The 16052-nt window shown below is 32.5% G+C and overlaps 3 protein-coding genes across 4 annotated transcripts; 1 reads left to right on the top strand and 2 right to left on the bottom strand.

Moving 5' to 3' along the window:
* Window positions 1-563: 563 nt before the first annotated feature.
* Window positions 564-1891, top strand: LOC120091648 (protein FD-like). Of its 2 annotated transcripts, none has more exons than XM_090307380.1 (3): window positions 564-1100; window positions 1204-1281; window positions 1470-1690. In XM_090307380.1, the coding sequence occupies exons 1-3, from the start codon at window positions 603-605 to the stop codon at window positions 1473-1475; spliced, it is 582 nt and encodes a 193-aa protein (XP_090163506.1). In that variant the 5' UTR covers window positions 564-602; the 3' UTR covers window positions 1476-1690. The 2 variants fall into 2 exon arrangements, with proteins under 2 accessions (XP_090163506.1, XP_090163505.1); XM_090307379.1 differs by having other exon boundaries at window positions 565-1100; window positions 1532-1891.
* A 9408-nt stretch (window positions 1892-11299) lies between these two features.
* Window positions 11300-11740, bottom strand: LOC120092136 (uncharacterized). The gene has a single exon (XM_039050348.2). It carries the CDS (start codon window positions 11738-11740, stop codon window positions 11300-11302), a length of 441 nt encoding a protein of 146 aa, XP_038906276.1.
* Window positions 11741-12722: 982 nt separating this feature from the next.
* Window positions 12723-15057, bottom strand: LOC120089796 (SKP1-like protein 1A). The gene is made up of 2 exons (XM_039047193.2): window positions 14528-15057; window positions 12723-13098 (listed from the first exon to the last, which is right to left on the bottom strand). The coding sequence occupies exons 1-2, from the start codon at window positions 14819-14821 to the stop codon at window positions 12925-12927; spliced, it is 468 nt and encodes a 155-aa protein (XP_038903121.1). The 5' UTR covers window positions 14822-15057; the 3' UTR covers window positions 12723-12924.
* Window positions 15058-16052: the final 995 nt, after the last annotated feature.

Below are 16052 nucleotides of genomic sequence, written 5' to 3'. Positions count from 1 at the left end.
ACCCATTCTCAAAATAGGTCAAGAAAGTGTTTGAGGTGGGGTACTCTAAATTCAAATTGTAGTGGACCTAGGTAAAAGTTGTCAAACTCCATAACTTAATTTGTCGAGGCTAGAGTTTTTTTCATTTTTAGTTTAAAAAGTGGTTGTGAAGGAAATAGATTCAAATCAATGACCTCTTATGTCTTAACTAATTGAATCATGTTTTCGAAACTAATATTTTCTAAACATGTAACAGAAAGATATATAATAATAAGACCTAGTTTGAAGTACAATCCTAGATAACATTGGGTGATTACGAAATGTTATAATTGTAAGAAAGAAGAGGAAATGGAAGGGTGGGGAAAGAGGAAGTTAAAAGAATGAAATAATATGTTTCCAAAACATACTGTACTCTGTACCAAACAAACTTACTTGTCTTACCTATCAAAAGTACTTTCCCTCTTCAACAGCTGTCTCAAGGAAAAGAAAAAGAAAAAAATTGAAATAGCCTCAAAAAAATTTTAAAAATTTTAAATTTTAATTTTTTTTTAAAAAAATGAAAGGCCACCATTAAAAACCACCATTTACATTGCACAATAACTCTCTAATTTCTCTCTTCTCTAATGGAAGAAGTTTGGAAAGACATTAATCTCTCTTCTCTCCACTCTCGTTCCGACCATGACTTCTCCTCCGCCGCTGCCGCCGCCGCCTCCGCCGCCGCTCCTATCAACCTCCACCTTCACCACCACCACTCCGCCGCCAACTTCCGCCACATCATCCTCCAAGATTTCCTCTCTTCTTCCACTTCCAAACTTGACTCCTCCTCCGCCTCCGCAGCCGCCGTCGCTGCCGTTGCCCCGCCACCCACTGTCTTGTCCTTGAATTCCGCCCGGGAATTGCATTTCCCGGATAACGCTGCCGCCTCCGCTGCCCACTTCCGCCACCCCGATCCTGCCTCCGCCTCCGCCGGTTTCCACAGCCCCTTCGATCAAGTCCTTGGCCCACCACCCTTCGGAAAGAGAAGGGTCTCTGATTCTGACAACAATAACTCCGGCGATCGGCGGCAGAAACGAATGATCAAAAATCGCGAATCCGCCGCCCGATCTCGGGCCCGAAAACAGGTTTTATAAATTCCTAATTTTTTTAATATAAAAAATTTATATTAATTTTAAATTTGAAGGAACATAATTTTCATTTCTTTTTAATTGGGTTTAATATCCACAGGCTTACACAAACGAGCTGGAGCTTGAAGTGGCACATTTAATGGAAGAAAATGCAAGACTTAGGAGACAGCAAGAAGAGGTAAATTTATACCTTTTTTTTTCCCCATAATTATATATACAAAATTTGAAAAAAAAATACCAAAATCTGATTTTTTATATTTTAAATTTAAGTTAATTACAAGACCAACAAGAGATTTAATTTATTAACAAAGACATTTCTCTTACTTTACAAAAAAAAAAAAAAAAACCATTTTTTCCATGTTGAAGTATTAATACGATCGAGAAACAAGAAACGAAAACGTTAAGAAGACGGTTATGCCTCTATGCAGCTACGGGCAGCAGCGACAGCACAAGTCCCGAGAAAACACAGGCTCCAGCGGACAATGACGGCCCCATTTTAGTAATAAGAGAGGGTTTTTGAGAGTTTATGTCTGAGGTTAATTTTGTGGGATGAAAAGAAGTAATTTATGATATGTTTGGCAACAAAACCCTTTTGTGATTTTAGGTAACAAAAATTTAACACAGAACCAATTTTCAACCTGATGATCAGTGTTTGTGTAGGGCAGATAAAAGTGAATTTACTTTGAATATGGAACCAACAGCTCCCTCTTTCTCCCTTTTTTTCCCTATCTTTGACTTCTTTTAAAAAATAAAAAATAAAAAAAAAAAAAACTCTCTTTATTTGAATAGTTTTTGGATTTTTGTTCGATAAGAATATGGCGTTACAAATGTGGGGATGAAATGAGAGAAAGCATTTGAATTTTTGAATTGCAGTAAAATGGTTATCAATGCATAAGCTATTTCAATTGGTTCACAAAGTTGGCAAGGAATATGTTAAACGAGAAAATCGACGTGTGGCTACTTAGCTCATGACTCAAACGGTTAAAGTATCAATAATTATTTTATCTTAACTTTGGTTTTGTAAGGAAAGAAAAACAATCTTAAATGTTAGTTTTCGAAATATTTATCTCACAAATGTAAATGTGAGGATTTTTTTTAAGAAAAAACTTTATGTTAATTGATATATAATTAAATCTATCTTTATTTATCAGCTTAAGTTTTTAGGTCATTCAGTAATCTAATACTTTTATTTATAGTAGTGATTATTAAAAGAATAAAGAAAACAAAATATATATATATATATACACCTTGCTATTTAAATTAAGTTTAAGGTGGCTAGTGATGTTGATTTAGATGATTTAAAAAAGGGGGGGAAAGTAACAAGGCCAATCACATTCAAAATCATGAAAAGGGCATATTAAAATAATAATAATGATGATAAAGATTCACCCGTGTATCAATCAATTAATTAATTAGTTAAGGTGTCAAAGTTTAAGGTAAATGATTATATCAATACCAGCTTCATATTTAAGTTTTTCAATTAGATCTACTTATATATATATATATATACAATGATATATATAAAAATATATAATGAGTTCAATTGCTGACCTTAAAAGTTAACCAAAATAGTAGAAAAAACCTACTATCAACACAATCATTCTTTATTTCTAATTAGAGAAAAAACCCCAAATTAGATAAACTTAGGTACCAACTAAACTAACCCTTCTAAGATGCTTAAAAAGACTATCATATCCTCTTGCCCTTGTCTTCATTCTAAAAATGATTGTTTAGAGATATATATTTTCACAAATCATAATCCTACATCTAAAATAAATAACAAAAAATAATTATTATACAATAGTGGTTTGGGGCTTCTCTTTGGACCTTTTTTCTTGAGTTATGTATGCCTTTAATTTCTTTGTATTTTTTTTTTCTTATTTATCTTAATTCCTTTAGTTGTGTTTGTATTTTGATTCTATCTTGATCTCAGGTCGTGAGATTCTCTTCATTTGTAATACAATTCAATACATTTGTAAAAATAATAATAATAATAATAATTAATGCATTGTTTGATAATTATATATTTTTTAAAATCAAGCTTATAAATTCTACTTCCAACTGTAAATTTATATGTTTTGTTATTCAATTCATTTACAAAAACCAAGTCAAGTTTTGAAAACTGAAAACGATAATTTTATTTTTAGAATTTGATTTGGGATTATTCAAGTATTTGTTTAACAAAGGATTGAAAAACGAAATTGTTACCGGACGCAATAAAAAAAAATCACATTCAATTTTCCAATGCAAATTCAAACTACAAAAAATAAAAATAATAATAAAAATTCATAAGAAATATCTGATTGAGGAATTGGGTTTTCAAAAGGGGGGGAGGATATGTAAAAGGGATCAAAATGCACAAAAGGGTGGACCATTGAAAATGGAATTGCAATGGACACATAGGAACTGTGGAAGGGAATCTAATGGGTAGAAAAGGAAAAGAGCATAAAAAATTGCATCTTTTTTTTTTTTTTTTTTTTTTGGTACTAATTTCCACCATCATCACTTTCTACTTCTTTTGTAGTGTTATCAGTTATATTGTCCTTTTTTCTTATCCACCACTATCACATTTCTTTGCAAACTAAATGTAACCTTTCTTTCACTTCATTATTTCATTTTTACACATCATATTCTTCTATGCTCTTCTTCTTTTTCTTCCATAAAGCAAGATGACTTGCCTGACTCCTCTTCTCATAGAGAGTGACTTTTAAAAGGGATTTGAAGAAAAAAAAAAAAAAAAAATGCATTCTATCCTATTTTGTGGCTAAAATTGTTCTCCAAAATTAAGCTCAAATCAGCATTCGATTTTTGTTCTACGTGTCGTTTATGTCTCTTGTAGCTGTTTGAGGGGTACTTGTGGATTGAGAATAGAGATTATGTTGGATGAAATTGAAATTTTGAATTATTTAATATAAATGTGTAGTTTCAAATTAGATTGTTGCTGTGGCATAGAAGATCCACTGCCTTGAAAGCAAAATTCGGCACAACCTCAATCGCAATTGTTGGTTGCTCCCCAAGATTTACACAACTTTTCCATCTCAAACGTACACTCGTCGAAGAAATAAATGGAATCAAAAGGAAAAATATTGCTCAAAACCGTGTTTGAAAGAAGAGAAAGCTCGAAAATATTCCATGTTTCAGATCTGGAAAAATGTCTTCGGTATAAAGAAGAAGAAATGGGCAAAAAATGGTTAGGTCACCAATAATAACATATCCAAAAATTATGGATATGAATTTAATAAAAACGTTTTGAAAAACGGTAAAAGTTTAAATGGAAGGGTAGTAAAAAGTTAGTTCTTTTAGTGCACTTACCCGAACCCAAATCAATCCATTGTGGGACAAAACAACAATTTGGAAGCTCCCTTGTATACCTTTATATTTATACCCTCTTGCCAATGCTTAATCTTCTAATGTGGGACAAAACCCCTACCTTTTCCACTTTTGCTTTTTGCTATGGACTTCGGCCCAAAGTCATTCATTCCCAACAATAAATGTTGGGAGTTAGAATGACGAAAAACTTGTATAATCGAAATAATTCTGGTTAGATAATAGACTAAATCTATAACATTTATGATTAGACTAATAATTCGGTTATTGATAAGTATAGTGGAAAAAGAAAAGTTTTTAGGGGTCATTTGGTTTAAAATTTTATGAATGCCCAGGAAATAAGTACGGGATTAGGATATGTAGAAATAGAATGCATGGAAATTAAAGATAATTGTGTTTGATTATGTATGAGAATGAAAATAGAATGTGTGGGAATGTGTTATTCTTTTTATGAAATTATAAAATATAAAATTAATCAAAAACAATTTCAATAATTATTTTTTTGTTTATTAATTTTTTTTTATTACATTAAGTTATTAAATCAATTTTAAGCCATTAGAATTTAATTAAATTTACGCACTCATCCTTAGTTGATTATATCAATTAAATTTTTTCGTATCGCATATTTATATTATCAATTTTTAATTAAAAAAAATAATATTGATAATTAATTTAAATATCTATTTTTTCTATAATTTTGTTAATTAAATATTAATTAGCTAATTGATTAATGTCAATTATAAGTCTTACATATAAACAAAGAAGTTGATATAAATTAATTGATTTTAAATAATCATACAATATTTTTAATTTAAAAATTTATTGTAATTATAAATTAAGACTACAAATACAAGTGTACAAGATTATTTCATTTAAAATTTGACTTATTCTATTATTAATTAATTAATTAGTATTTTCTTAAAAGACTGATAAATAACAATCTTATGTAATAATAAAATATTAAATTCAACCAAAATTAATTTCCAATAATAAATTTACTCTAGTTGATTTTAAATAATTAGTTGTTAGTTAATTTATCATTTTAAGTCAATAAAATAATTTTAAACAACATAATTTAAGTTTCATTCATAGAAGAAAAAAAGAACCAGATGAAGAAAATGATAACGATTGCAAGAAATAAAAAAATAAAAAGACAAAAATAGAAAGATAAATAATACAAAGTATAAGAAAATAAATATGTTACAAAAAATGAAGAAAAATATTTAAAAAAACAAAAAAACAAGAAAAGTGGTAAGAAAAAGTTGAAATAATAAATTAAAAAGAAAAAAGAAAAAAGAAAAACTAAAAAGGAATGAAAAACAGAGAGAAAATAAAAAGATTTGAAAAAATAAAAATAAAATAAAATAATAAAGAAGCAAAAGTAGGAAGGACCAGCATTCAAGACGTTTGAGAGAAACATTTTTCCGAATAAATATCTCCAAACCTCCAAATATGGGTATACAAAATTTATGCCCATTTCCATCCTCTGTGTCCTCAAACGGAACGGATTCTTAAGATTTATTTATTTATTTTGAAATGGTGTTAAGATTGGTATTCAATGTTATTTCTACCTTTGTAAATTGTAATATTTTAAAGATAACTATTATATTTAGTAAGAAGTTAAGCTTTTAACACGTATTTATTATTTAATGCAATGAATTATAATTACTATGACTTAGCTACCTAGGTCTCTTGAAGGTGAGTAAAGGTTAAGAAAATATATATATAATATATATAAAATATTTGTATAAATAATAGACATTTTTTTTTTCCATGAATAATGTTAGATGCTTTGAATTTGTAGATGCATTTATGTTATTTACAAATTTGACAGTTGAGTTTTGAGGGGTGCATTTTATATAAATCTTCTAACTCTAAAGATGCCTCTACAATATGTATTTTCTGATATTTCTCTGTATAACAAAGTGACCTCTCCATTTATTCGTGGATATAGTTAACATACTGTTAATGAGTCATGTAAATCTTTGTGACGATCTTTACTATTTACGTTTTCTCGCTTTTTTATTTGTTGGTTTCATAACAAATAAAATTCAAATAAATATTATCCAAAATGGTTACAATTAAATTATATCACTGTTTTTCTAATGAGATATTGAGAACTAATTAAAGTTCAAAATACAGTTTCCTCGCAAGAGAGATTTACAAAAACTAGCTCAAATTTACCAAAAGACATTGTCACACGAGCAAGACAGTGTGTCGTCTATTTGCCAATTTCAAAAACCAGACAAAAAAACACAACCTAGGCGACTTCAGTCAAGGAGACAATCTCCTCCACCAAATAACTTGACTCAGACAAATCACAATTGGTCTCATGATTAAAGACATAGGCAATATCAACACAGTCTTGTTCCACAAACAGACGGAGAGGAGCACTACAACTAACCTTAAAAGCAAGAGATTAGATAGACCTCTGATGACTACAAAGGCCTCCAGATTCTCAATTGTCTAATGCTCCGCCACCTTCTCACAATCCACATAGACGAGACCTCCAACGGAGCCACAGACAATCCAATTAATCCCGCCTGCACCCTCGCGATTGCACTAGAACGTATCAACATAATTAAACCATGTCTCTATAATTTCATATGTAACTACTGAAAAAAAAAAATGTACTTTTACCATCAAACAACTATAAACTTTAAACTCTCATAACTTCTAGTAGGGTAGTTGATGAAGCCAAAAATTTAAGGAGGTAACTGCAACAATTAATCGTTTACCTTTTTCTTTTTCTTTTTCCAATTTGTTCTATGTATAGTACAATTGAAGCTCAATGATTAAAAATTGGACCAATGAGAAAATGAAGGAATATATTTGAACATCCAACCAATTTGGGGTCAACATGGACAAATACACAAGAATTTGCTGCAAAAATGACAAGATATATATTGGTCCACACTACACAGAGGGGACAGAAGCTTTTAAGAAATCAAAGGGTGGAGTGAAGAGGTATAAGGAAAAAAAAATTAAATACCATTCTGGTCCCTACTTTAAAGTTTATTCAATTTTAGTCTATACAAATCCTTTAGATAAATCTTGAATTTAGTCTCTCAAAGTTAAGTTTACTGAAATTGATTAAATAATAATGATAGTTTTCACGCAAGAGAATACAATATGTAAATATGTTTTTAAATTCTATAGTAAAATGTTAATATAAATTACAAAAGATATTTTTAAAAAATCAATAAATTAACAATAGAGACTAAATTTAATATTTATTAAAAATAGAGAGATTAAAATTGGATAATTAATTATACGAAGACCAAAATTGAACCTGATTAAAAGTATAGGGATAAAAATGGAATTTTAACCCAAAAAATTGAAGGTGAAGTGGTTGAAATGAATTGGATTGAGCACTTTACATGGTGGGAAAAGGAATGAGACACATGTCTGCAGGGCATCAAATGTTGTGCTTTGCCTCTTTTCTCATGTGAGAACTATTTGATTTGACCCAATTGGATTTGGATCTTTGTGGGTGAAATGGGAGAGGGAAAAAAAAAAACAAAACAAAACAAAAAGGTTAAAAATTCACTAAGATTTGGGTCTTTTCTTTTTTACCCTTGTGGGTCTTTTATGAACAGGTTCTTTGTATATTACCTTAATTGCATTTTTGGATAAAAGCGACCTCTTTTGAGGTTTTCTTATCATTTGCTATCTTGGGATAAACCAAACACTTCCTAATTGTTATCATTATTTATTATTCTACTTCTATCACATGACTAAATATATATCATGCAACTTTTTTCAAAGCTTAAAATCTATATCTAATTGTTATAAAGTCCTACTTAAATTACTTCAATGGTTTGATTTGTATAACGTGTTGGGTGTAAAATTGAATTTGTGTTTAAACAATAAAGTTATCTATCTCACGAATCCAACAAACTTTTAAACCCTGATTTTAATATTAAGTTTTTATAAATCATAAATTCGTACAAATTAAATATTACTTATTTCTTTCAATTATCACTCAAAATTATTAAACCTACAAGGTAGTATAACATGGAAATGAGATTTTGATTATGTCAAGCGTGGGATTATGAACTTGCACAAGCTTTGCTCCTTTAAAAAATGCATATAGTTTGTTTAAAGAAAAAATAATAAATAAATACAATTTAACCTTTCTTTTAAATCATAAATTTATTTATTTGCTTGAACCAAACACACTTAACTTTAGACGAAAAGGAAGGTATACCTCATTAGTATAGGTAGTAACCATACATGTCTATCCTCTAAATCTCTCTCTTATTTGAATGTGATTTTGATTCATTCGTGTACACTTATACTCTAACGTCATACATTGATCTGGGACTATGTGTGTGCATGTGCAGGTGCATGTGTGTAACCGATTATTCACTACTATCAAAAGTGGTTGAAATTGTATTTAATTTATGGCAAACATGGTGTGATCTATTTATTAAATACTATTCTTATGTATATTTTAGATCGATGAAATTAATTTTTTAAAAAAAAAAGAAAAAAGAAAAGAAAAAAAGACTGAACAAGGGCGAAAAGGGTACATGTTTGGCCAAGGGAGGGGAGTTAGACCTTTGAGCCAACATCCCCTTTGGCCTCTACCTTCAAGGCCGAGGAACCCAACTTTCGCATGGGGCATTCTTCCCAAGAAACCCACATAAAATCCAATAGGCTATCAGATAACCAGATTTCGAGAGGGAATAGGAGAAAACCTAAATTAATCCCCATTATATATAGATCATTATATATCCATATGAAGTATCTTGAGTTCTACTTTGAACCTCTGTAGCTTCAATCTTGTTTCAGTCTCTAACTTAAGCAACGGAGTGTGTGTGGCAAGTACTCACATCTGTGTGTAGGTTTTCTCTTTTACAGACCACATTATTTCTCCTTTCAAAAAAATCAACTATTATTATCACGTAAAGATCAAATACAATTCTCTTCAAATTATGACATCAACAAAATGAGAGCGATAGCCACTCTTGATAACCTAAGTTTTAGGTTACCAACACATGTTAATTTATATGAATTATAGCCTCTCTAATTTGTCATTATAACCTTATTCGTGAAACCTTTTTAATACCCTATCAAAAGCAAAAGGAAACATAATTGAATACTCAAATAAAAAATCAATTGGTAAAGTCTAATTAATTTAAAGTTTATCATGGTACCTTTGTCAGTAAAAAGAAGATAGAGGGAGAGAGAGGAGAAAATGAGGTGTTTTTAAATGTAAAAAATAGTGTATAAATATATATATATATATGGTCATTGGTATACATTATTATTAACTTTTCTTGTGTCACTCTTAGGTTAGGTGGTGTTATTATTGTCCTTCCATTTATTCTTTTTTTGGCCTTCTCATGTCTAAAGAGAAAGTGTTGTCCTTCCCCTAAAAAGCTTGAAAATAAACCCAATGTTTGAAGTCCAATCCTAGGAAAAGAGGCTACCAACTCCTCAACTTTGTTTTTAAAACTAACATTATTTTTTATACAACAATGTAATGGATTATTATAATTTTAGATGTGACTCATAAATTTTTGTTACTTTTTTTTTTTTTCCAAAATTTGACCATTGGTTGTTACTATGAATGTGATAGAAATTTCATTTTCTAGCTAACTATAACAAAACTTCATACTATCTAAAGACTAAGACATTGTTTGAATATATGTGAGTAATTCTTTTTATCAATTTACTCTACATTTAAAATTAAGGAAAAACTTAGGTGTAGTTAAGTTGCATAATGTCGATTAAAAAAATATTTTTTATAATAGAAAAAGGAAAACGTGATACTTAGTGTAGCCTAAATTGTACTTAAGTATTGCTCTAAGATAAATATCATAAAAAAAAAGAACTTAGTCAAAAAGTGTTATCACTCATTTATGATATTATACAAATCAAAATAAATCATTGCACCCCAATAGAGGTTTCCCAAAAAAAAAAAATAGAGGTTCAAAATTCCAAACTTTCAAAAGGAAAAGGAAAATGAATAGCCACTTTCATGTCAATCATAGGCTGTGAAGCTCAGCCTCAAAGTGTAGGAGAGAAAGCAACTCCCTATCATATTCCCTTTGTTACCATAGTAAGTGCAATAAATAACACCAACAAACCATCTCTAATTGGTTCGATTCGGTTGGAATCGAACTAATAAACTTAACCTAACCAGATCTCATAGTTGTATTTATGTGAGATTAATTGACATGCAGTTTATATATTCATATAGTATTAAATAAGTAAACAGTAGTTCTAAACCTAATTAAGTAGATAAGAGTAAGAGACTTATTATTATAAATTTTCTGTTATTATTTATTATATATATAGCATCATCCTGTTTCCAAATTACTATACATTGAATTGAAATCAACCATAGGATGCTATGATGATGTTATAATGTGGGTCTTACCAAAGGCCCAACAACTTGTGGGTTTAAACAAAATGGGGGTTGGTAAACCACTTTTACTGGCTGCAAAATTTAGAGTGTTTTTTTCTTTCCTTTGCTTGGCTTTCATTCATATTAGCCACTAAATCAAGGAATAATTGCTTTAGAAAGTTGGGAACTTTAGCTAATTATGAATCTCCCTTCCCCCACATCATTAACAGATTAGACATGAATTTCAATGGTTCCACTTCTTTTAATTAACTTATCTACAAACAAACTTTATTTTTAAATGGAAAAAAGATATTCTAAAAGTATAAATAAAACTCATCCTCAAAAGAAAAAAAGGTATAGAACTCAGTAGTGATATTGTGAAGCTAGAGCCATCCAACTGACATTAGTCAAAATCATATTGATTTTACCTGGTTGGGATCTCAAAAGGGAAGCATTTTTGCAAAAGCTTCATAGCTTTTTGAATAAGATGTAATTAACAAAGCAAAAGAGCTCAAAAACCAGAGGTGTGGAAAGAAGAAAACCATATCACCATCTCATCAGTGAGTATTTGATTAGTCCCATCTTCATGACTCCCTCCTCCTTCCATCGAATATCGACATATCGGACAAGTTCTCCGACACTCTTCAAACCATCGATCGACGCATACCTTATGAAACTCGTGCAAGCAAGGAAGAACACTCGTGCTTGTGCCAACCCCCTTGTCTCTATCCCCATCCTTGTTCCCCATACTTGACAAGCACACGCAACATGTCTCGCCCTCCAATGCCTTCTCGGGGCTCGAAAGAGTTACAATAGCACAATCATCAGGTGTAATAGGTCGAAGGCTCAAATTTCCACCGTGAGGAAGTGGGGTTGCTTGCTTGCATCTCAGCCTACTTCGGAAGCCCATGAAGTTGTTGTAGAAGAAGAAGAACACCTTATTGAAAACCATTTGTCATCAATGAAGAGAATTGGAACTCATTAGCTTGATGTTTTTAATGAAAAAGAAGAGATTAGAGGAAAAAAGAGAGCAATTCTGGCGTGGGTTAGAAGGAGTGGTTGGATTGGTGAAGAAGAAGGATTGTAAAGAGTCATACACAAAGCGATTGCTACCTAAACAGGAGAGTTACTTTTGACCTTTCTGATAAGTAAACTTTTATCATCACATTTGAATATAACACGATTTGATAACATTGTCTTTGGTTGGTTTTAATGTCCATTTAGTGTAAGCTTTAACATTGGCATCAACCACCAATCCTTAACTACCTTTTAGTTACCCAAACTCCAAGGAAACTTGACCATCAAACTAATTAGGATTGCTTGCCTACTACCATGCCTTTACTATTTCATAATCTTATAAAATGGGATGGAAGTATATTTTGTTACATTTTTGTTCATAGAGTTAGAGCTAGCGAAGAGATACGTAAACCCGACCATCAGATTATTCAATATAGCCACCACGACAACTTGGTTTAACTTCCAATAACTGTGAGTAATGATTCAAAATCTATATACTTCTGAATGAATATTTGTGTTTAAGATCAACAATAAAAAAAAATTAAAAAAAAAACGTAAAGTAAAAGAGATCGATGCATAGATTTATACAGTTCACTAACTGTGTGTTAGTTATATCCACAGGACAAGGAGAGAACAATTTTGTGAGAGAGAATAATACATTACAAAATTGAGACACCTCTAAAGTTCAAGAGTTTATATAACACATTTCTCTAAACCCTAGGTTTATAAATATAAAAAATGCAAAGATGGCAAATACCTAAATAACTTAAGTTTTGAAGCACCACATACCAGATTCAAGGCATTCCAACCAATTGATATAAGTTTAAAATATATTTTCCAACTTTACGTAGAGACAAGATAACTAAAGCATAGGTACTGTCAAAATTTTAACATAATGTTGGTTTGAGACAATTTAGTAGGCCAATGCTTTCATCACATAAACTTGATTATGCGAAAAAAAAGGTTTATACAATTGTGATTAGGTTGTTCAAGCAGAAACATTTCACAAGCAATGTGAATAGGAATACCACAAAAGAACCATAAATAAGTGCTTATATACTACTACCATGTACAGATCTTATTGATCAAGAACCTTAAGCACTCTTTTGTGACTTAAAATCATTCAAAAGCCCACTGATTCTCCCTACGAACTTCCTCCTCCTCCTCCGGTGTGAAGTCGTTCTTGATGTTAAAGGTCTTTCGGATCTCCTCCGGGGTCTTTCCCTTGATCATGTCTGCTACAGTTTGACATGTAAGGTCTAACAAGCTCTTGATGTTCAGATAATTTGCAGCCTGCATCGTAGAATGAAGGAGAGAATTTTACATGGCGCCAAATCAAGAAACGACTATGAACGACAATAATAGTAAAAGATCCCCAGGCAGCTTGAAATTCTATGCGACAACACAGTTTAAATCAAAGCTGTTGACATATAGAAGAACCATGGAAAATAAATCAATTTTATCAACATTAACCTAAGCCACAATCATTTCATTTGACAATGAAGATGAATCCTTTTGTTTCGGTGTTGCCATCTCCTCAACATTCTTCAATTTCTATGAGCTTTCATTGTCCTCTATCTGATAGAAAGGCAGTTGAGGTGGTGGATCTCCTTGTTATCTTTCGAGACTGTCTTATTGTTTCGGGTTTTGTCATTCCTATTTCAACCTTTCATCCACTACCCCTGCTTGATCGGGTGCTCCCAAGGCTTTAGTCTTTGACTCTCCGTGGAAGACAAAAGTTCCAAAAAAAGGTTTAGGACTAAGAGAGAGTTAATATCTTGGATTATGTCTGAAGGTATTCCTCCTTTATTTTGGGTCCACAATAGTGGTCGCCATGAGGCATCAGGAGGATCTAGGTCATTTGTTGTGGGAGTGTCAATCTGCGAATTTCCTTTGGAATCGGTGCAAAGTTCGTTTGGGATCAATGGAGCTCGGAATAGGGATGGTTCTTTTTGGGGGAGGTGGTTTGGAGCTCCCTTTTAAGGGAGTAGGATACTCAGTTATTGTACGCACAGTTATCGGTGCAAAGTTTCTTTTCTATTTCATGGGGTATTTGGTTGGAGCGTAATAGTAAAATTTTTTTGGGATGTGGAGAAGTCTAGAGAGGAAGTTAGAGAGCTGGTGAGGTTTAGTGCTTCTGTTTGGGCGTAAATCGTCGAGTAATTATGATTTTGGTTTCGTTCTTTTGGATTGGAATCCTTTCTATAGTTCGTTTTGCACTCCTTTTTTGTGGAGGCGCCTTGTATTCTTTCATTTTCCCAATGAAAGTTCGAAAAAATGACAGCGACCCCAGATACAGATGTCCATTAATATCAAATCTCAGCAAGAACGGAAAAAGATAGAGATAACAAAAGCTTTTAGCATCACCGGCTTCATTCATCAAAGGGGAAAGACCAGACCTATCATATTGAATTTTTTACCGATATTTAGACACTATACCAATTGATCAACAACAGACAACTTCAATACTAAACAATTCCCAGTAAAAATTTCCCTTTGAGACCAACGTTCCAATTCTAAAACATCAAACAGTGCCGACCCCTAACAGCACAAATACAAACATGTCAGATAAAGAAGAACAGTAATCAGCGATAGAGAAGATGAGAGCGATGGATTCAGAAAAATCCCTAATCTTGATTCTTGAAAAAACAAAATCATACGAAACAAGTAAACCCTAGATAATCGAGTGGATCGATCCAAGGAAGGAAGAAAAGGGTTTTACCAGAATGAGATCGAAAAGAGTGGCTTGGTCGACATTAACGAAGTCGCGGTCCCAGGCCTTGAGATCGTCATCGGAGAGACGGGGATCGGCAGAGGAAGCATCGACGTGCTTACGGCAGTACTCGATGACTTTAGCGAGGATATTGCTGGTGACGTTGGGAAGAGGGATGCCGTTATCGGCGCAATCGTCCTCGATCATGTGGCGGATGGTCTGAGATTGGAGGGCAACGGCCTCATCGACTTCGAAAGAGTCGCCATCGGAGCTCTTGAGAGTGATCTTCTTGGAGGAAGACATGGATTGATTAAGGATTTGGAGAAGAAACGAAAGAGAAGAAGATCGATTGATTGTGCTTTTTTTGTGAAGAAGAAAAAGTTGGAAACCGTCTGCACTATTCTTTTCTTGCCACCGGGCCAGCCGCTGCCCGGCGGTTATTATCCACTTCCTTTTTTATTATTATTATTCTTTTTTTAAAAAAAATTATAAAATTCTCTCTCTTCCATGAATTTAAAAATATTTAGAGGAATGAATATGAGTTGATTTGACTTGATTTCATATAATATACCAACTCAATATTTAGTCTATCAATTTGAGTTTTACCAATTCACTTCAACTTAAAGTTGTTCAAAAATCCGATAATCTGACTAACCCAGACTATCCAACCCAAACCATAAGGGTTGGATTGGATTGGGTTAAAAAGTATCTTAAAAAAAGGGTCGGGTCTCGGGTTACTCCCTTTTAGGGTCGGGTTGATCCGACCTGACAGGAATAATTGTATTTTTCACCTCCCCAATTCACTCTATGATAGCCACTTCTCCTTCACACCTAATTAGTAAACATTTTATATATATATATATATATATATATATATATTAAAAACAAAAAAACAAACCTATGAGTGTGAAACCTCATCCCTCGTCCCTCGCCTAAACATTTCTTCACTTCCCCAATCCATTCCACGATTTCGATCCCGATCGGCCGATCCACTCTGCTCCACAATCGCAGACTCGTAAATCGCAATCGCCTTACGTCGATCTTCCGTCCTTCACGCCTCAAAACCGGTGACCCAACCCGAAAATTTTGGATTGGGTTGGGTTGACCCTACAAAAATGAACTGGTAAGGTTCATTTAAAGCCAACCCGAATTTCGGGTTGGTCCATAAAATTCCTCCAACTCGGCCCATGTACACTGCTACCTCAACTCTCTCCAACTCTCACTTTTTTCAATGTTTTTTATGACTCCACTTATTAGCCATTATCAGCGACTATCGTTGTCACACTCCATGAACCAACTCTAGACTCTGATAACCACCTCCGATAGAAACTCTGATGACCAGCTCTGACGACCAATTCGGGCTCTGACAATCACCTCTGATAATACGAGTATAACTCCCTGGTGACCCAATTTCGACTATCATCTTCGCGCGACCAACTTCGATGATCAATTTCGGGATTTAGCAACCACCTCTGACAACAAACTTCGATAACCAACTTCGACAACTACCTTTGTAGACTTTGACAACCACCTC

The sequence above is a fragment of the Benincasa hispida genome, chromosome 11 (assembly GCF_027475165.1).
Source record: "Benincasa hispida cultivar pf3 chromosome 11, pf3_genome.v1.1, whole genome shotgun sequence".
NCBI lineage: Eukaryota > Viridiplantae > Streptophyta > Magnoliopsida > Cucurbitales > Cucurbitaceae > Benincasa > Benincasa hispida.
This window is presented reverse-complemented; position numbering and strand designations above follow the sequence as displayed.

What these genes read in the sequence shown, in the direction of transcription:
- LOC120091648 (XM_090307379.1), top strand. Translation starts at nt 603, where the DNA reads ATGGAAGAAGTTTGGAAAGACATTAATCTCTCTTCTCTCCACTCTCGT. An exon ending in GATCTCGGGCCCGAAAACAG is followed by an intron (nt 1,101 to 1,203) that starts GTTTTATAAATT and finishes TAATATCCACAG; the next exon opens with GCTTACACAAACGAGCTGGA. An exon ending in TTAGGAGACAGCAAGAAGAG is followed by an intron (nt 1,282 to 1,531) that starts GTAAATTTATAC and finishes GCCTCTATGCAG; the next exon opens with CTACGGGCAGCAGCGACAGC.
- LOC120092136 (XM_039050348.2), bottom strand. Translation starts at nt 11,740, where the DNA reads ATGGTTTTCAATAAGGTGTTCTTCTTCTTCTACAACAACTTCATGGGC.
- LOC120089796 (XM_039047193.2), bottom strand. Translation starts at nt 14,821, where the DNA reads ATGTCTTCCTCCAAGAAGATCACTCTCAAGAGCTCCGATGGCGACTCT. An exon ending in CTCTTTTCGATCTCATTCTG is followed by an intron (nt 13,099 to 14,527) that starts GTAAAACCCTTT and finishes TCTACGATGCAG; the next exon opens with GCTGCAAATTATCTGAACAT.